The sequence below is a fragment of the Rhynchophorus ferrugineus genome, unplaced genomic scaffold (genome assembly GCF_030347505.1).
Source record: "Rhynchophorus ferrugineus isolate W39M unplaced genomic scaffold, kcgeb_rfMv2 rfM3, whole genome shotgun sequence".
In the NCBI taxonomy this organism is placed as follows: Eukaryota; Metazoa; Arthropoda; class Insecta; order Coleoptera; family Curculionidae; genus Rhynchophorus; species Rhynchophorus ferrugineus.
Window position 1 is genome coordinate 66,797,269 of NW_027472582.1, and position 21,528 is coordinate 66,818,796.

The 21,528-nt window shown below is 31.0% G+C and overlaps 2 protein-coding genes across 10 annotated transcripts in view; one reads left to right on the forward strand and one right to left on the reverse strand.

Moving 5' to 3' along the window:
* Positions 1–2,950: 2,950 nt before the first annotated feature.
* LOC143193305 (putative methylmalonate-semialdehyde/malonate-semialdehyde dehydrogenase [acylating], mitochondrial) lies at positions 2,951–9,258 on the forward strand. Its single transcript, XM_076399445.1, has 8 exons — positions 2,951–3,110; positions 5,995–6,163; positions 6,910–7,104; positions 7,237–7,338; positions 7,417–7,595; positions 7,771–8,009; positions 8,352–8,535; positions 8,595–9,258. Exons 1-8 carry the CDS (start codon positions 3,096–3,098, stop codon positions 9,069–9,071), a joined length of 1,560 nt encoding a protein of 519 aa, XP_076255560.1. The 5' UTR covers positions 2,951–3,095; the 3' UTR covers positions 9,072–9,258.
* Positions 9,259–12,729: 3,471 nt separating this feature from the next.
* The window catches only part of LOC143193307 (G-protein coupled receptor moody), a 65,166-nt gene continuing 56,367 nt past the window's right edge, over positions 12,730–21,528 (reverse strand). For 6 of the 9 annotated variants that reach the window (XM_076399454.1, XM_076399447.1, XM_076399450.1 and 3 more), the window contains exons 3-6: positions 19,020–19,205; positions 17,580–17,764; positions 15,603–15,945; positions 12,730–13,675 (exon numbers count right to left, since the gene is read on the reverse strand). In XM_076399454.1, the coding sequence (XP_076255569.1) occupies positions 13,537–13,675; positions 15,603–15,945; positions 17,580–17,764; positions 19,020–19,205 (853 nt within the window). In that variant the 3' untranslated portion in view covers positions 12,730–13,536. The remainder of the gene's footprint in view (positions 13,676–15,602; positions 15,946–17,579; positions 17,765–19,019; positions 19,206–21,528) is intronic. The other 3 variants (XM_076399448.1, XM_076399455.1, XM_076399456.1) reach the window with 1 other exon arrangement.

Sequence of the window (21,528 nt, forward strand, 5' to 3'; positions counted from 1 at the left end):
ATATTTTGTGAATTTAATCTAAGACTGTTTTAGAAGCTATTGACGATTTTTTGCTAATAATATTTATATTTATATCTGCGTTTGGTCCCGGAAAGAATCTTTAACATTTTGACGGCGTTTTGGCAAAATCTCATCTACCAACTTAAGACATTGCTTCCTTTTACGTTACACGAACTGAGGATTTTAGAAATACCCTAGAACCACAGTTTTTCACTACATTTTGGCAGAATCTATTTTGCCATCTTTAGACCTTGCTATATTATCTTCTATTTCACGTTGTTTATTCAGTTCAGATAATGTGACATTTAGCCATTTTTCATAAAGATTCATCTAAAATAATAATACACCACAACAAAAAATACTTTCTTAGATAAAACTTTCTAATCACTTTTGTATATATGACTGAATTTTTTATGAAGAGTTTCTCTCTGGGAATATTTATAATGGAAAAGTGTAAAAGAGCAAAAATCGGGACCAATATGGTTCTTACTTATGACCTCTCTTCTTATATACTGCAAATAGATATAAATGTAAGTTGTCTCTTCCTAATATAGTATAGATGACAGATAACCATGAGAATTTTTCGTATATTCTTTAGAATAAATTCACAAAATATAGAGAATATAGATGGGGAATATATACAGGTAAATTGAAAAGACCGCGACCGGAAAATGTAAAACAACAAAAATCTAGGCTAATATGGTTCGTTCTTATGACTCCTCCTCTTATATACTACAAATACAAAGAACTGGTTTTAACTTGACTCTTCCTATTATAGTATAAGTGACAATTAACCATGAGGATGAATGAGAATGAGTATATTCGTAAGAACGATGTAGCGCTACAACAGAACCTCAATTTTAGTATCATGCTGTATGAAGTGTATAACTGCGAATAAAACAGATATAGATAATTTGTAGAAGGCACAAAACTGGACCATATATTTCAAGTAACCATGTATGCAATAAGTCTATGAATTACTCTAAATTGCCTATTCATAATGTGACGTCAATGTGATTTTTTTTATGTTTAAATGGTTAAAAAATTGGTTACATGTTGCCCTTAGAAATCGAGATAAGCCAAAGATCCTGAGGTATGCGGAATCAAAAATATATAGTGGGTTACAAAGAGATGTGGAAGACTAACAATTTAAAAATCTATGTTTCATGGAAAATGACAGATATAATTTAAAAGTAATAAACTACTATTTTGATTGTTTCTATTTATTTATTCTTTTTTAATTTAGTTTTCTATTGTAATACTTTAATACTTTAGTTAATAATATTTGTATGTATTTTAATATTTACATAATTTGTTGTTTTATACTTTGGTTTAATATTATTTTGTGATTTTTATTACAGTTTTATAGACAAATTGAAAATTATTGAGGGTTTGATAAGACTACAATAATTTAAAATAGTTTAATATAAAAATAATAATAATTTTTAAAAAAATTCTCAGCTTTTTTGCTAAGTAAATCCGCTATCACTTTCCAAAATATAACTTATTAAATGTCGATAAGATCTGTATTTTAATAAATTAATAATAATGATAAAAATAATAATAATTAATATAATAATTTTAATAAAAATCATAGGTATAAACTGAAAGATGGAATATGTCCAATTTAATAGAAAACCAGCAAGAAATCATTGATTCTTCTTTTTCTTCAATATATAAAAAGCCGAAAATTTAAGAAATATGTATGTGTATCTACAAATATTAATAAAAATTCTTTATATAAAAATATTTATGTTTATCATATAAATATTATAAATATAAATAATATAAATATCCAAAATGCGGTAGATGATTGTAAAAGTTTTCTGACAAGTCATGTTACTAATCCTCAAAAATATTCAAAGGAAATAATTTTTGCATCATTAATTAATACATCACATATTTTAATATATATGTTCATATTTACACATTTTATGTGATCATAAGGATATATTTTTTACGAACTAATATTACTGGTGATATTATTACAGATGATTATTATAAAATACTAAATACATTAAAATACAAGTTAATTTGTATATATGATATTGAGATATGAATTTCGTTGAGATATGACCCTACCTACCCTCAATATTCACCAGACATTGTTTATCTTTATTATTACTTGTTTCAATGAGTAATAGTTTCTAATTAGATGTTATGGCAGTGAACAAGATGGCGGAATGGTCCTCCTATTGCAGGTTTAAATTGCTACTGGCCTTTACTAAGTAGTTAATTACTAGGGTGGTTAATTACTTAGTGGTACTTTGGTGTTTTTATTATATGTTTGTGATTATGATTGTTTATAGGTAAAAGTGTAAAATATATGTCAATAATCAAGTTGCGTAAGACAAGATGTCTTCACGGGCGTCACCAATCTTGGTCAGTTAGAAACCATCAGACAATAACGTTAATAAAGTAAACAATAATGATTTTAAATAAAATATCCATATCTCAAATATTATTAAATTACAATAATAACTAAACCCAAGATCAGGTGACTTGTGTTGAAAGAATCGAAAAAAGAGAAGATCAAGGACAGTTACATAATTACGTACTATCAAAAGCTCTATCAAAACAAAGCGATATGCGTTAATTAATTACATAGCAATATGGAATCTCCAAAACGCACTGACAGATAACGAGTATTTAAGCCGTTCAAAGTAAAAACATGTAAAATTTCTGGTAAACAATTGCCTCATTTAAAAATATATTCGACATTCCTGATAACCTCACCTTGTTGACATAATGACCGTGTTTACATCAGCAGCTCTCAACTCCTAAACAATTCCGTGAAAATACGAAATTAATCGGTGTAATTAAACTCTCGTACTAGTTGGGGACTATGAAACCATTCTTTTAATGTTACAATGTAACATTATCATTATACACATCATAATATTGAATCGAATTGATTGTTTAGTTGGTGTAACCTGAAGAAGGAGTGACGTAGTAAATTAAGGCAATGTTGTTCAGCAGGAGTGGGGCTGAAAACAAAATTCAAATTGTGTTATCGGGTTTTGTTATTGGCCAGGCAAGCTTTCCGAACAGATACGCGGTATATCTCCACACGAGTCAGGGTCAATGGTAGCACAATGATTCGGTCAGCTGTAAGTACCTTGTTAGTTTATATTCAATGTTTTCCTACCGGGAAAACTTCTAATACTCATTCGAAACGTGGAAAAACGATAAATATTTTTTTAATATAGATATTCGCGGGATAAAAATAGACGGGAGTCGAACAAACGTGTATAATGCAAGAGGCGTCGTGAATTTTTAATATCTACGCTTTAAGTCGTTGGCTTTTTTATTGAACCCAAAATAGCAACAATTTGTTTATTATGATGTAATATTATAACTTATTCTTCTATAAAAAAACGTTTTGTTTCTTTATATATAAACAAAATAGGTGTATATAATCTAAAACAAATATTATTATTACACGATACTTATTTATTAAAAGAATGTATTTAAAAAAAAAACGTAAAAATACTATCTTGGCTATATTTCCCTAAATTCAAACATCTAAAGATTGTATATTCATAATTGCACTAATTAAACGCTTACATAAATGGGTAATTTCTCAAAAGATAAACATTTTAATCTGTTCAGGTGAAGCCAGTTAACCTTTGGAACGTATTTTTAAAAATATTTTTGTTTATAGTAATATTTTTATCTTAATCTCATTTTTCTGTATTGAAAACATCACACGTTTTTGATGGTTAGAATTGATAAAAATCTTCGTAACTGTTAAAATCGTAAAATAATATAATTTACGTGTTCCTTGTTGCTAAAATAGTATATATTCGTACATGTAATTCCGTTTCATACTACAGTTATTGTATTTGATATATTTACATGTTTGATTATTAAAGAGTATTGTTTATTTTTCTAAATATACTTTTTATCAGTTATACACACTTATGTCATAAGCCAGAAGTTTTAATTATGTCAAAAGTTTGCATGATGTGATAAATTCTATAATTAGCTTGATATCTAATTATTACTTTACCATACTCACAATTTTTAAATACTACTGTAATTAAAAGGTTAAGACGTAAAAATCATGATGTACTTCCCTATAAAATTCTTCTCCTGAACCAAACTCAATTCAATCGGTATTATGGGTTAATAACTATTGATTTATTTACAACAATGCTCTTCCTAACACAGTATTGGTTATTCACATATTTTTTACTACAACGTAACTCCTACCATTCCATAATGACCTATGATCAACATAATAGGTATAAAAATGCCTTGTTATATGCATCATATCATTAAAATTGCCAATTTCCATTAAGTAAATAAAATCGCAAAAATGTTCCCATAAGAACTACTCTTACCGACTGAGAATTGCACAGTTATTAACCTAAATTTTAATTATCTGCATTCTAAAGCTCTTGTAATAATTACTACGAAAGATTTAATTTTAATTGTAAAAACTGCAGCTTTCTCTAGCATGCCAGAGGTAACACTGATATATATTTATGCACATATGTATAATATTATTTAATTTAAATATAAAGACTTATATGAGAATATTTGCTCTCTCAGTATATTTTTACAGTACATTATGATATCGAAAATTTGTCAAAAAAAATAAAAAATTTCATCAATTTCATAACTTTAAAGTCTCCTTTTTACCAACGAGGGTTTATCTGGACTGGGCCTACTATTTAATATGTGCTCCGGACCACGGTCCTCGACATTAAGCCTATCGACTGATGACCAGTCACCAACTTAGAGACCATATACAGCCCCAGCGGGATTCGAACCCGCGACTATCGCAACAGTTATGCAATGTTATTACAATTCAATTATTACATTCAAAAATAGTTTTTCAATAGGAAACACGGAGCTTTTAAAACTTCATTTATATGGTTTTAGTCTAGTCAATTAGTTAAAAACTGTCCTCTATTAAAATAGGTAAACCTAATTATCAATTTCTACGATGTTAGAAACATAAAATAATTCGAAACAATCCTAACATATATTTAAATTAATTGGTTTAATATACGAGTAATAAAAATTAAATATTTTTGACAATTTAAGTTTTTTTTTTAACTAAAGTTCAAGTGGTAATATAATTATAAATTTCTAAATATTTGTACATAATATCAAGCTCAAGAGAGTAATAATAGTTTTTTTTTGTCTATAATGTTAATAATATAATATTGTATATATATATATACAAATAAAAAATCTTCTACTACTTCTACTAATAGTAGTTTTTTTTTGTCTATAATGTTAATAATATAATATAATATTATATATATATATATATATATATATATATATATATATACAAATAAAAAATCTTCTACTACGTCCTACGTTTTTTTCTATTATAATTAATATTATTGTAATTATTATATTATTATACCAAATCAAGAATAGTGACAGAGAAATACCACGGTGTATGTGATACAAAACGTATTGTCATGTATTGTCATTTCTGTACTTATCATACTTTTAGGCCAGCTATTTAAGTGCTTAACAATAAACATGCACACTCTCCATATAATTGTTGGTTTTTGTTATCCCATTTAAATATGAAATAAAAAGGTTAAACAGAAGGGTTCAAATCATTGTGAAATTTAAATTTTTTTACATTTATAAGTACACATTGGGATTGATAACAACAAAAAATAAGAATATCAGTTACTCTATCTCTATTCGGTCTTCCTTTTCAAATAAGATTATTTTCAATTAAGTTATATTTTGCGAGTTATATTACTAAATTTATAGTATCTTACTTTAAAAAAATGTAAATATGTATATGATTTTTTTTAGATTCTGTTATATAACCTCTATTTTTGTATGTGTTTACAATATTTTAAAATAAATGCGTGGTTATTTGACAAAAAATTTTTTTAGAACAATTTAAAAAAAAGTAGGTAAGTAATAAAAGAAAAAATTAATTAATAAAAATAAGTGACCCTAATGTATTTCCTCATTACTCTCCTTTCTAATGACAGTTTTTCTTTGCAGACATCGCCATTACTCAACGCATTAAAGCGTAATTATTCCAATGTAGCTCCAACAACAAAACTGTTCATTAATGGACAGTTTGTAGACTCTAAAGCGACACAATGGGTTGATCTGCATGATCCCGCTACAAATAATTTGGTAACCAAAGTTCCTCAAAGTACACAAGCAGGTAAATTTATATATATATATATATATATATATATATATATATATATATATAATATTTTTTGTTTTTAATCAAAAGAAATATTCAAATTCTGGAATTAATTTCGAAAAACTTTTTTGTTTATAATTATACCGTGTAACATTTAGACCTTTTTATGCTATAATGAAGCCTTTTTATGACTTTTAATTTTATTTTATCTATTTTTTAATTGTCATTTTTATTAGGTAATTGCATGTCTACATAACTGTTTCAATATTTCTTTACATGAATGGTTTTCTATTAAGTATTAGTGCGTTATTGAGTGTATATAGGTGATAATTACAGAACGCTCAAAATTGAATTTTTGACATTAATTACCTTTGTTGTTTGATTTTAAAGAAATGTAATTCCGACGCCCATCAAACAACATTCGAAAACAGCGAAATATAAGACTTATTGGACAAAAATACAGCTCGAAAATTATTTGAGACACTTTCACACTTATGATAATATATGAAGCCAATTAACATCTCAAAACACTAGAAAGTTTACAAGGGTGACCTTATTTTATTTGTTATTTGACCCATATATATATTCAAAGCTTATTCTTTTGTTAATATAAGTAATAATTCTTGAGATTTAGTTTTAACATTTTGTTATAAAGTATATTTTTGACTCTGGAATTTGAAATATTAAAAATATAGCTAACTAAAAACATTAACAATATTACCAGGTCAATACAAGCAACAAATATTAATTATGTTTTTCAGAAATGGATGCTGCAGTTGAATCATGTAAATCTGCATACGAACTATGGAAAAATACGTCTGTATTAACGAGACAACAGATTATGTTGAAACTGCAAGCTGCCTTGCGAAGAGATATCAAGAAAATTGCAGCCAACATCACTCTGGAGCAAGGAAAAACATTACCTGATGCTGAAGGTGATGTTATGAGAGGAATTCGTAAGTATCTATTTTTAATTTACAGAAGTATACTTGTTACTATATAATGGACAGTTCATCTGTAATACCTGTATTATTTGGAAGCTATAGTTTTTATTTTGGCTTATTATACACTTCAAATGACAATTTCAGAGGTAGTTGAGCATGCTTGTGCGGCCGGAACCCTACTCCAAGGAGAATCCCTACAAGGTATTACCAGGGATATGGACATTACATCATACAGAGTACCACTAGGTAAGTTTATTATTTAACTTTGTTAGTTACTAAATATCTAGTTCATCTTATTTGTCATAACTCCTTATTTCTTTTTAGGCGTTACTGCTGGTATTTGTCCATTCAATTTTCCTGCTATGGTTCCACTTTGGATGATACCACTTGCTCTGATTGCTGGAAACACTATGTTAGTTAAACCTTCGGAAAGAGACCCCGGCGCAACGATGCTAATTATGGAGCTTTTAAATGAAGCGGGTTGCCCGCCAGGGGTTGTAAATGTAAGTGATAATAATATTATTTTTAAATAGCTAGTATGATCAATGTTTCAGACATTCGCCAATTCATTATTTATAGACATTTGGCGAATGCGCTTTAAAAAATATTAAATAATATATTTGACTTTGATTACGATATTTGTTTTAATAAACTTTATTAAGTAATTTTAATTTCTAGGTAATTCACGGAACCCACGATGCTGTGAATTTCATCTGTGATCATCCAGACATCAAAGCCATCAGCTTCGTCGGAGGTGACCGGGCTGGTAAACATATATACCAAAGAGGAGCTGCTAGTGGAAAACGAATCCAGTCCAATATGGGTGCCAAGAACCACGCCATTGTTCTTCCGGATGCTGACAAGAATGCAGCGTTAGATTCTTTAGTTGGAGCAGCATTTGGTGCTGCTGGTCAAAGGTGATAGCAAAAGTGAATTTTGCATTTTAACTTTATATCAAAAGAAAACTGCTCTAAAAGGGCAAGAATATACGAGATTTGTAATTTATGAAGATTATTGTATGCTGTTAAAAACTATGTCACTCAATCATCGTTGAACAAAATATCTTGAATTCTCCAAAACATAGAATAATATCATTTTTCTGCACGATGTACTCGTATTACCTCATATTTTTGGACATTGCGCCACTCTAACTAGCGTTTGTTCCGCACATAATGTAAAATTAGTTTAAATATTGAGAGATTAATCACCAAAATTTCCATAGTTTTTGTCATACGCTTATAAAATAATGCTTATTATAGGTGCATGGCATTGAGTGTAGCCATTCTTGTTGGCGATGCACAAAATTGGATACCCGACTTGATAGAGAAGGCGAAGAAATTAAAGGTCAGTGCCGGTCATGAACCTGGAACTGATGTTGGTCCAGTCATATCGCCTCAAGCAAAAGAAAGGATATTTAAACTGATCGAATCTGGAATTAAACAGGTAAGTAAACAAGTAAGTTGGGTTTAGTAAAGTGATTTTTTCAATCAATATATTTTTAGGGAGCAAAATGCCCGCTGGATGGGCGCTCAGTCAAAGTTGATAAATATCCCAACGGTAACTTCGTGGGACCCACCCTCCTCACTGACGTTAAAACCTCATACGATTGTTACAAAGAGGAAATCTTCGGCCCGGTATTGTCAGTGATCTCCGCTGATACCCTGGAAGACGCGATTAGTATCATCAACTCAAATCCGTATGGTAACGGTACCGCCATCTTCACCACCAGCGGAAACTACGCTCGACAGTTCGTCCATGAAGTAGACGCCGGTCAAATAGGCGTCAACGTTCCCATTCCAGTTCCACTACCCATGTTCAGCTTCACCGGATCCCGGGGAAGTTTCCATGGCGACTTGCACTTCTACGGCAAACAGGGACTCTATTTCTACACGGAAACCAAAACGATAACCTCGTTGTGGAGGAAAGGAGCCGTACCGGCCAATTCTGTACCATCAGTATCTATGCCCGTTCACAATTGAACATGTTGCTATCTAAAATGAGATATGTTTATAAGACGTATTGTTTTATCATTGTTATATACTCTTATTGAAGACTGTTGAAATACAAGAAGAAACATTTTTTTAAATAGTTGTTACAGTTATTCACGTCAAAATTGTCATAACAGCTATTCCCCAGCAATATATAATAAATTAAACATAATCTTGAGGATTTTATGTAATTAAATTAACTCTTCTACCATAATATAATACTCACGTTATCGTTTCCAAGAAATAAACAACGTTTGACACTAAAATTAATTTAATGTTAATGTAGATCCCTGTACAAAAGACAAGTACTCGGTCATGTGAAATAGATGGCAGCACAATATTCAGTCTTGTAATTTAAAATTTATGCATACATTTGTGATATACGTCCTTTAATTCTCACTATTTAAGCTAAAGCTGTAACTCTTACACAGTACACAAGTTCGTGTGTTTTGGTTGGCTTCAATCTTCTGACTTCTTGCATATTGTCCAGTAGCTGTATTGCTTTAGTAATCTTATTTCATGTTTTTAAGAGTCGTATTAACTTCGTCAATCCATTTGATTTCGAGGACATTCTTCAGTTCTTCGTTGCTTATGTAGCGATAAGTATTGATAATTAATCGAAGAATTTTATTTTGGCAGTGTTAAATTACCACTTCATTTGATACTTTAGTGTAACCTCATATTTGCACTCCATGAAATTAGCTTTATAATTGATTGATAGACCAATCTCTTTGATTATAGGTCAAGCTGAAAGTATTTGAGGAGTAACTAGTATAGTTGCTGAATATTCATATAAAATTTAGCATTATATTGAAAACAATAATTAATTTGAGTAAAAACTATAATACCTAGAATTGGGAAAAAAATTATTCCCATTTCTCTCAGTAAATGGCTTTAAAGTGGCATATATGTAGTAAGATTTATTTTTTGAAAAGACTGTATAACGTTCTAGACATTAAGGTGTCATTATTCAATTACTCAGTTAAAATATTTGCGCTTTTAAAACAAAACTTCTGTAATTCACATGAACTAATTTTCCCAAATTTGAAGCTAATCGCTTCCATATAAAACGAAATAACAGCTTCAGCGAAGAAGCTTCACACACAGTTGGATAGTGTTTGGTGTGACTAAAAAATAAATTGTTCATCATGGAGTTATTCTAATCTGTCCAAACCATTGACTTGTCTCTCTACACCTAAAGCAATTAACACAGGACATTTAACAAGAACGACCCAAACAATTCAATAAAAAGTTGCTGCTAACTCCTTTAATTGTACATCCTAGATTAATGTTTTAAGTCTTAAGAATCCACCCACATTTCCTTGATTCACTGGACCCACCATATACCGATATTTAAGTACATAAATATATATTTATTACATTGTTACTAGTCGTTGCTGACTAACGTATAATTTGATTTTATAATAACTTATATCTAGATATATTTCTGGGGGGACCCCTTGGCCCATTTTAGAATCTGGAGTAATAATGTTATAAACAGAAAAACATAAGTAGAGACATCCAAGAGTTGTAATACTTTAATGTTGATTTATGCCTCCTTGCAATTCTCTTGATTTTTAGAGAAATAGTCGGTATTTGAAGACATCGGTGTAAGTAATCAGTGCTGTAGAATCTGGGTGCACCTACAATACTTCCCAGGAATTCGCTCTGAGAAATTTGTATTTATATTACTGTTCACGGAACATCCCCATAATTGAATTCGATATATCTATATATTCTTGATTGAAAATTAGCAAATTTTTATGTACTAACAATTGTGATTTTATTCCAATTAATCATTACATTTTCCTATATACCAAGTCCAATTCTTTCATTTTCTTGTTGCTCTACGAAATTGATATTACATCGAAATTATTTATAATCACTAGTCTGTTGTAATTTTCGTGTGGCTTATTTGCTATAGTCTCCAACAGCAAACCATGTAGCCATCGTAATATTTTCAATTTCTGGTATATCACATGTATAGAGTAGATAAAGAAATGGCCCTAATACACTTCCTTGTGGTACACCTACTTTACCTTCTTTTATAATAGAGTAAAATTCATTTTGTTTGACTCTAAACATTCTGGCTGTAAGATAAGATTTTAATAATTCAATGTGTTGTTTCACTAATATTATCTGCAACTTATGAACAAGACCGTTATATCATACCTTATCGAAGGCTTATGCTACATATAAGAATATAGCTGAACACACTTTTTTACCTTTTTAGCGTCTCCAATAATTGGCAGTAGTTCCGTGATAACAATTTGCTCATCGTATGGATTAATCCCAAATGCCCTACCCGATCAAATGCTTGTAAGATATCTAAGAATATAGCAGAGCAGTATTATCTTTTTTTTTATTAATCTCCTAGAACGTCAACAATCTGCCAAATCTATCCCAACTTGTTTTAAAAACATTCTAACTTATTCTAGAGATTATTAAATCTCACTCTATGTGTCTATTAATTAATTGGTATGGTAGTTTGCGTTTGAGCCTATGCATACCCTATCATCACGCACATTTAACTATTTGGTGAGTGCATTAGGACGCACTAATAGTCTCTCAGAGTACTTCGCACTCACACTCCGAATCATACTCGTTATGGGTTCTATGGGGATATCGCGCTAAATCAGTTTGTTGAACACGTAATATGGGGCATCGACGATGACTCGCAACACTTTATTATGGAACATCTGGAGGATATCTATGTTAAATTTACTAGTAGTGCCCCACAGTTCAATACCATATGTCCAAATGGGCCTAATTATTGACTTATACAGCAAAACCTTGTTATCTAATGATAACCTGGTAATGATAATTTAATTTAACCCCAAGCTTTTTTCCATGTCAAGCGTCGATCGAAATGCATTCTCAGATATTTAACGTTATCTGCTTGCGGTTTATGATTATTCAATTTTACTGAAGAACATGTTCTTCTACAAAGGGTGAATGTCACATAGGTAGATTTTGTCTCATTTGCTTTGATACGCCACGTTTTCAACCACAATTCGACTTTGCTAAGATGAAGTTGTAGGTTTCTTGTGGCTGATATTCGATTTTCATGTGATGATAAAACTTCTGTATCGTCAGCATATGTTCAAGCAACAGGTGGTTTTTTGAGGTGGGTAGGTCAGCTGTATACAAAAGATATAACAATGGGCCGAGAACACTGCCCTGCGGAATACCCGAATATATTGGGTGGAGGTCAGTGTATTCGTCACCCTGTTTGATATTAAAATGTCTGTCTGTGAGGTATGATTTCAGCATTTTTGTTAATTTGGTTGACTAATCTATATATTTGTTCTATTATTCCGTGTTTGGAATAATAGAACTGAAATGGAATAATCTCTTAAACGCCTTTTGAATAACCGCTGTTGCCCTATGCACTCGGTCTGTAAGAGGGCAATAGGCCAGTAAAACCCGACATATTTTGTCGGTATGTCAGATGTTTAAGCATAATTATTTGTACCACCTTAAAATCCGTTTCAACCTCAAAGGATTGAGATTGGTCTCAATTGCTGGGGCATATGTAATCAATGAAATCCCAAAAATATAGATTTAATTCTCTTAATAGATGTTAAACTTGTAACAACGTGTTAGTAGGATTATAAATCTGGACATACAAAAATGAAATACTAATATATATAATAATTTATCATATGTTTATTTATCAAGTTCATATATAAAAATTGGAAATAACAATACAGAAATAACAATAAATATATAAACACATTTACAATAATACCTTAATATAAGGCTTTTGAGCGGCTTCATAATATCTTAATTACAATATCCTAATGTGACTTGTTTGTACTACTTATAATAATAAAATAATGATCACATATGGAACAAATATATACATACATCTGACAACAGTACTGTTGAGATTTCTTTGATATACGTTTTACTAGTCTTAATTTTACACAACTTTGGCAGTGTATTGAACTTGGAATAAATCCACAAAATTATTTCAATATATACAACGTTAAACCCAACGATTATACGTTCATATTGAGTTAAATGGTCCATCAATTATTTACTATTGATTTAATCAAAACCAGATGGGTGTTCATGAAATATATACTAGCCTAATTATAATTTACCTTAAATTAAAATGCAATATCACAAACATGGCAACTATTAAAATAAATTAGATTTACATTTTTCTTTTACAGGAGATCTAACAATACTATTACGATGGATAATACAAGCATCAGATTGATATTACTGCAGGAATGCTTTGTAAGAAAAATCACTCTATGAAAGGAATTGTGTTTGGTAGTACTCTACGTACTGATATAAATCGGAATAATGGCAAATATTGGAATATATAATTATTAGTGGTGGAATGTATCAATCTCGTCACTAATGGCTTTTCTTCGAGCATACCTGTCTTATTTAGTAAGAGAATTGTTTCTTTGGTAACTTAGTCCTGGAAGTCCATTAGTTTTCAGTGCACGTTTGGATGGGGAGGCTTTTTGAGATATGCCACCGACATTCCCTGAGTTTTCGTTGGCGTATTAGCAGGAGTATTGCCTGACTCCAAATTGCTGTTATATCTGCATTTAATTGTTTCCAAATAGGCATTTCTGTAAAGAACATAAAACACAATATTACAACAGATTCTAAATAAAACTAGTATGATATATAGGTATATTATTGCTAAGCTGGTGCTTGCATGTATCCTGATCAGCGATACCAATGAATAATAATGCTCACAAATAGCGCGGAAATTTTTAATTTTTGACGTTAGCGAAAATATATATGAAATGTCAGTACTCACTAGGAACAAGAGAAACGTAAATTAGCTCGAATAAAATAGTATGCGATCTGCTGATATATATCTAATAATTCTATTGAACGTGCTATTAAAAAGCTATAGATGTTTCATAAATAGAATTATGCGAATATTGTCAACTGTCATATACAGTACGAACTATAAAGGCACTCAAGTCACAGATATCATTCTTCAAATTATTTAAAAAGAAATAATACAGAATAAAAAATATTAATGTGATCTATAAAGATTGTCCATTTTTTGTTATATTTTAAAGCCTTCTTTTCACCAACTAGGCTGTTTTTTAATATATATATTTTAAAGTCTCCTTTTAACTACTATGGGTTTATCTGGACTGGAGCTAAAGTTTAACGTGGGCTCCGAACCACGGTCCTCAGCATTAAGCCTATCGACTGGCGAGTGACCAACTTTAGAAATCATCCCAGAACACATCCGGTCTTACCCAGCCTGTTTAGTGGCGTGACTGAGATCATTTTCCTTGTCGGATTTTACATTCTTGCCTAGAACAATCACAAATTTTAAACAATCACAAACAATAAATAAATAAATTTACGACCATGACCCAGGATTCTAACCCGCGGCTATCGCAACAGTACGAGGACCGTCCTATCGCCTTTACCACTGCGCCACCAAGCCGGCACCCACTAGGGTTTATCTGGACTAGACCTATTGCTTAACGTAAGCTTATGCCTACCGACTGGCGAGTATAAGTACGTAATAAGTTATTTTACTTACATAGGGGATCACTTAATGAAATATATATATAATTTTTTTTTTGTCGCTATGACGGGTTGCGTCATTTCGCGACTATATAATCGTACGGTGTTGATATAAATATCAACACTCAATAATATAATATCAATTATTAATAAATATAATAAAATAATAAATAAATAAAATCAATAACATAGACAAGGGGCTAAAAGTATAAATAGTGTATGTACAATTTAAGAATAAACACAAATACAGGACTACAAACACAATCATAACGAAGTAGAGGTTCTATCCAGACAGAACACATCAGTACCCATACCGGAGTAGTAATGGTTATTTGGTCAGGAACACTTAACTTAGCGTAGGCTAGATTTTATGGAGAAAATCTATTTCCGCAGAAATCCGAGGAGTCTGTTTGTATTTCCTCCTGTTAAGGCATTTCTAAAATTTTGCAACCTATACTCTACTAATAACTACTTCTAATATGGGAGCCATTAACAATCATTCAGTATGTGGTAGACTGAAGAAGGGGCACGGTGACAAAAGTTACAGTGAGCAAGAGGGCTCGAAGTCATGAAGTGACCGTGCGAGAAACGACAGTGACCCAATCTCCGTCGATTCAAAGCTAAAGCATGCTGACGAAGGGAAGGGATGCAAAGAGAGGATAAAAAAATCAGTTTTAACCACAAATAGCCTGTTGGAGTTGGCCTCCTGGGCCCAACGACGCTGTACCTCGTCCTTTGTGAAACAAGAAACGAATGGGATAAGGTCAGTATGGATACAAACATCCGTGATTGGCAGGGGTGAGAAAGCTGTCGATTTAGCCACACTATCCGCGATAAAACAGCCACTAAAGGAAATAAATTAACAGATTATAGATATCCAATGAGAAAACATTGGAATTTTATATTTAACAGGCCATAAATATCAGCGAATAAATTTTTTCTTATATATTTTTATACTAATTCTTTGATAATAGAACTCTAATTATTTATAAAACTTACCTATATTGTTTATTCATCGTAACATACACAACAGGATTCACGCAACTTCCTAGATAAAGCAGCAGATATCCGAGGACGTGCAAAGGCGCGTGTTTAACATCGGGATCGAACACTTTACTGATCGTTATGGGCAAGTAGCACACCACGAAGCAGATGAAAATCACCAACACCATCTTGGTGATCTTCATTTCGCTGCGTTTGAATTTGCCATCGTTACTGCAATGCTGGGCCAATCTCTTGTGCGACTTGCGCACCACCCAAAATATGCTGGAATAACATATTACGATGACGACAGAAGGGAGAGCGAATCCTATTATGAACAGGGCAGTTTTAGACGAATTACCTGCAATAAAAATAAAATGAAATTTGCACGATGCGTTAAGAATAAATTAAAATCTATCGGATTAACATATAATAGTAATTATGGTCGATTAACATTGAACCGTTCAATGTAAACAATAAATGAATCGGTTCGATCACGGTGGCCCACATTCATATGCAATAATCTTTAAATACATTTTAATATTAACATGCGCAATATTTTAATACTCAATATATTGTCCCAGATTTATTTTTAATATAAACGGTCGAAATTACTTCTCTTGAGCAATGTGAAAGAAATACATTACCGTTCAAAATTTGGATATTTTGATATATTTTTTGAAAGTATATTCGCCGATTTCTCCGTCAATTATGGACTGATTTTCAAAATTATTTTTTTATTCGAGAACCTCCTCCTTTTTTTAAGCCCATCCATTTATATGGATATAAAAACATATTTAGAAGGAAAGGTTTTGTATTCAAAACTTAAATATGTAATTCTTATATTCAGTAAATTTAAATCTTGTATTTTTAAGTATATTTTACAGAAATTATTTTTTATTTTATAATATTTAAGGCATAATATTGTTTTTTTATATATTTCTTAAATTTTTTATGAAATGTTTTCATACAAATGTTAAGATTTGAATGTAATAAATCATAATCACGATCATCTATTTTACTGCTGTTTTTTTAATTACCTTATTGTATCTAAACATTTTACAGCGGTGTATTTATATTTTATTTGATTGAGTGTAAATTGTATTAAAAAAGAACTAAGCTTAAACATATGGAACCATTTAAGCCGCGTAAACGTTGCCATATTGTTCAACTTTTTAGTAGATCTACGTATTTCTCTACTAGTCAACGTGTTTATTGAAATAATCCATAGTACTGCAACATTCAATTATAATATCATATTTGACTAACGTAAGATATGTGTATATCGTCTTTATTCTTAGAAAATGAGAGACTAAAAGTTGACATTGATAGGGAATGACAATTTTGTTTTTCTGTGGTTTTTCTTGTAACTATAACTATGACTTTTCTTTTAAACGTGACACTCTGAATCAAAGTGACTGTTGCGTGATTTTTAATAAAAAGGGACAAATTTAATTTGTATTATTTGTCTTGTTAGAGACTTTTTCATTAAACAAAATAGTCTTTTATGAATTTATTAACACCTATTTCCCTCATTTGGAAGTAAAATGGAAGTACATGTCAACAAGTATTTAAGGGCGCAATTAATTTATAAATGTTGATAATAAGCATAAGTTGATTTAAATGAATAAACACACAAATCTAAGAAACAGATATATTTTGTACATTTATTAGTTTTCTAAAATTAGGTTTGACAACACTGATGTTAAAGATCATTATCGCTCTTTCCGGCCATAACCGCAACCCTTAATATTTAACAGATGGTAATACATCTCGGTGACAGAAACAATGTTAGCTCACCAGACTGTCTCACTGTTTAACTACCAAATATTAAGATCAAGGTGTTAAAAATGCACACATATGTTTGGAAGTCTTTAGAACATTTTTTAAATTGTCATCATTAATATCTATCAGATTATGCGTTTAATATGGAATAAATTAATTAATTTAGGTTATCAACTAAACTAATACGAAAGCAGCAGAAGGACTTCTTACCATTTTTATCTTTTTTAATAGAGCACGTGCCAAGTCTCTCGTCCATTCCATATTCGCCCCACTGGCCCATAAGCGTAGGAATTTGCAAGCCGTAGCTAAACAACCAAATAGCTGTTATGTACATGAAGACCTTCGTTTTCGTATAGATCTGGGAATATAATTGAGGCCACGCTATCAATATATATCTAAAACAAACGGAGAAAGTTTAAAATCAAGTTATTTTATGATAATAAAATGAAATAAATATTAGGTGATTATCTATTAATAACCACCATCAATGCAAAACAATTATTAAATAACGTAACCAAAACTATTAACCTCGTTAATTTTGAGGATTCTCTACAGTAAGTAATTTCTTTATTTCTGTTTTGTTTGATTTGAAAAGATCTGCTGTATAAGCCCGTCAAACTCTTTTGGAAACGTATAGCGATGGTGTTTATCGTATTCCAATTATCAATTTGAATTTTAATGACCTACAGAACCAAAAATATTGGAAAGCACTGAATTACTATTAAAGAACTTTCAGACAGCTATAAAGTTCACGAATTCGTTGTTTGAAAGCGATGATAGTGATCCATAGAAAGGAAAATTGCTACCGCATGAATTAACTGAATATTCAATTTCGGTCCGTTTCAACATTGCTGTTTCGTTGCTTGTCAGGCAAAAAAAAGAGTTTTTTGTAACTGGCGATGAAATGGGGATAAAAGGTTAGCTAAGAAGGACCATTCAAATCGATATGAAAGCGGAGTAGTCATAGCAATAAAAGTTTACTGCCCATAAGTAGGATCAGCAAGGTATAGCATATTGCAAGCTGCTAAAATCAAATGATAATATATTATAGCATCAACTAAACGATAAATTATATTAAAAAAGTATCAATAATGAGCAACACAAGCAAAGTCATCCCCTGGTATGACAACGCTCGGCTGACTACCACTTGCTGGCTGATACATGCTTTCGTACGAAACGCTGAGGAAGTGCGAAAATTTATCGATAATTGATTTGTTACCAAACCAACATAGTTCTTTTGACATGTCGCCAAAAAGACTGGAACAAGTTGTAGAAAATGGTGAAAAATATTTTGATTAACTCATATTCTACCTAATTATTTCTATGAATACTCTTTTGAAATGAAATAAATTATCATAATGCATGCAAATATCTAATATCCTATTTACTAATTCTAATTTAGACAAAACTATTTAGAGTATAATGTCCTTCACAGATGTAAAATTATAATAAGTGCATTCTATTATAAAAAAACTAAACTGTGTAAAAAGAAAATTAATTCTAAAATATTGATGCATCCACCATACAGCACAGATTTACTATCGCCAGAGTACTGCGTTTATTTCAATCCTGAAAATATTCCCATGATTGCGGCAATAACTAGGGCATAATTTTTCTACGAAATTATCTGAAATATAAATAATTACTCACCGATTTATAGAAATTGATGCAATGCTCAGCAAGGAAACGCCGATGGTCCCGTATCGCAGTGTCGGAATCATCGTACAAAGTATCTCCCCGTGGATCCATGTTCCGTGAAAGAACTGGCTGGCGGAGAACGGTAACACCAGGAAACAGAAGAGCAGGTCGGACAGGCACAAGCTGAAGAAATAATAACTAATTTGAAATTGTAAATGAAATGTCTAAATAGGGCGAATAAATTTGGTCTCATTAGTCAAAACAGTCATGCATTAATAAGAAATAATCTAAAATATATCACTAAATCTAATCTGCCATTCTAATCATCTAACATAAAATAACCAAAATAATAATGCATTATTTAATCATTATTTGAAAACTTTTAATTACCGCAAATACCATTTAGAAAATGTCATTATAGTTAATTTCTATGCGATTTTCTGTGCACTTTTATGCGATATGCTAATGCATAGAGAGGAGAGATATTATGTCCTGGAGAAAGGTGTTTGGAGAAAAATGCCTTTGAAGCTTTGTTTGTAGATGCTACGATTTACGTTAGATGTCGCGTCACTTAAACAGCCGTATTTCTGCAATTACCAATACAAAAAATGTGTCAAGAAAAGTGAAAAATCAAACAATCAATGAAAACTTTTAAATAAAAAAATTAGTTAGCATATATATTATAAGCAAAATATTATTTTATCCGTATATTATTATAAGGTTAGAGAATCCTCTAATTTTGATTCTTTCCTAATGGATTTCACATATCTTCAATAATAATCATTCACTTAAACTATACTAAAGCACGCTTGAAAGATAATAGTTCATAGAATATTCGAGAAATAAAAGTAAAGTATTCATTTACTCAGTTCAATAATTATTAAGCTCTGAAAATGACGACTCCAGAAAGCCATTATTTATATATTATAAAGCCATTATATTTTGCTTTTTTATTTCCAAAAATGCTGCCAAAACATTTTAGGAAAACGAGGTTCCAATTTTGAATCGAGCTATTTTTGAAACGAGTGAGTACTGCTGATTAAAAATGGATTTACTACAGATGATGATCGATGATAACAATTTCTCCGACTAACAACTATTTCAATCTCTTCAAAACTCTCTTAATAACATAATGTAAATTTTTGGTTTCAAAAGAGCCTTGTGAAAATAACTTTATTTTTTAACCAGAAGTCGCAAAAGTCACTAGAGTGATAAAATTATATTTTTTTCAAATCAAAAAAATGTTAAGAGATCATCAATCACAACTGTACATATATCATTGAATAGTGCTTGATATTTACCTGAATAAGTTGGCTTTGATAAACACAAAGAAGACGATATTGCCTTCTCACCAACCCTTTATTTAGCAAATAGACATTTGACATTACAAATCACCTTTGAATTAGAGATAACGGGCGATTTTTGTGAAAATAAAGGTAAAGTTCTAAATTACTTTCTGGGATATCCGTATTAACGTCAAACCATTACAATAAATATTTCCTGATAATGGGTAATCAAATATATGCTAAACAATTTTAATATATGAAGATTCAAGCCAAATCAGTGCCAATCGAGAGCATGTAAATAAACATCCGGAGGTCATGGAAGTGATTCAGAAATAAAATAAACAATGGTTAATACATGATCTGTCCGAAAGGTGCGCCGAAAGAGTTTAATGATTTGTAGAAACAATGATAAGAATTGATTTATTATATTAGATATATGGTAATTTACTGATTTTTCAACCATTTCTGTAGTACAGAAAAAAAAACAGTCAAAGAGCTTGGAGATATTCATAGGATCATAATTTTCTACGGCCTTTTTTCAAATAATATATAGATGACAAATTGATTCCTTGAAAGATATTAGATTGAAAGATAGCTCTTCAATTGTTGCGATAATAAATCCCAACATTTTGAAAAGTTATGTAACTAGTGCAGATATGTCATTTCGTGTTCTGAAACCTTGTCCCTGATCCCTGCTAGACCTTGGTGGTGAAAACTTTAGGAATCAATATAAAGAACCTATCCCAACTGTCACATCACGATGACATTTCTCTAGGTAAAACAACAGTTTTTTATTTCGTACTATTGAGTTATTCAGTGAATAAAGACGCAAACCCAGGAATAGTCAAGATTGCATTTTCGACATTCACTAATATTGTTATTTAATTTGAGGAACCCTTAAACACCTATAGAAAATTATGTTGAAGCTGCTTTGTCAATTACCGGTGTAGCGAATTGAGGCATGTCGAATTTTACATCGTGGAATAACGGTCTACAAAATACCCAGAAATATAATCCCAGATGTTGAACACGGGCGGGGTGCCAATTGGAACCCGACACCGAATAGCTGGCGGCAACCCCGAGACGTTTATCTGGGATATTACTGAAAGGTATTTCGGTCATTCAGGGCTCAACCCTCGTTCGGTTAAGACGTGCCACCATCGACTGCCCAAGCCTCGTCTTCAGGTAACTCCGCTGCCATCCTTTTTTATCTTTGTATTTTTCTCATTTTTTAT

Coding starts and splice junctions, on each gene's coding strand:
- LOC143193305 (XM_076399445.1), top strand. Junction 7,105..7,236: donor TGATGTTATGAGAGGAATTC/GTAAGTATCTAT, acceptor TGACAATTTCAG/AGGTAGTTGAGCATGCTTGT. Junction 8,010..8,351: donor TTTGGTGCTGCTGGTCAAAG/GTGATAGCAAAA, acceptor TGCTTATTATAG/GTGCATGGCATTGAGTGTAG.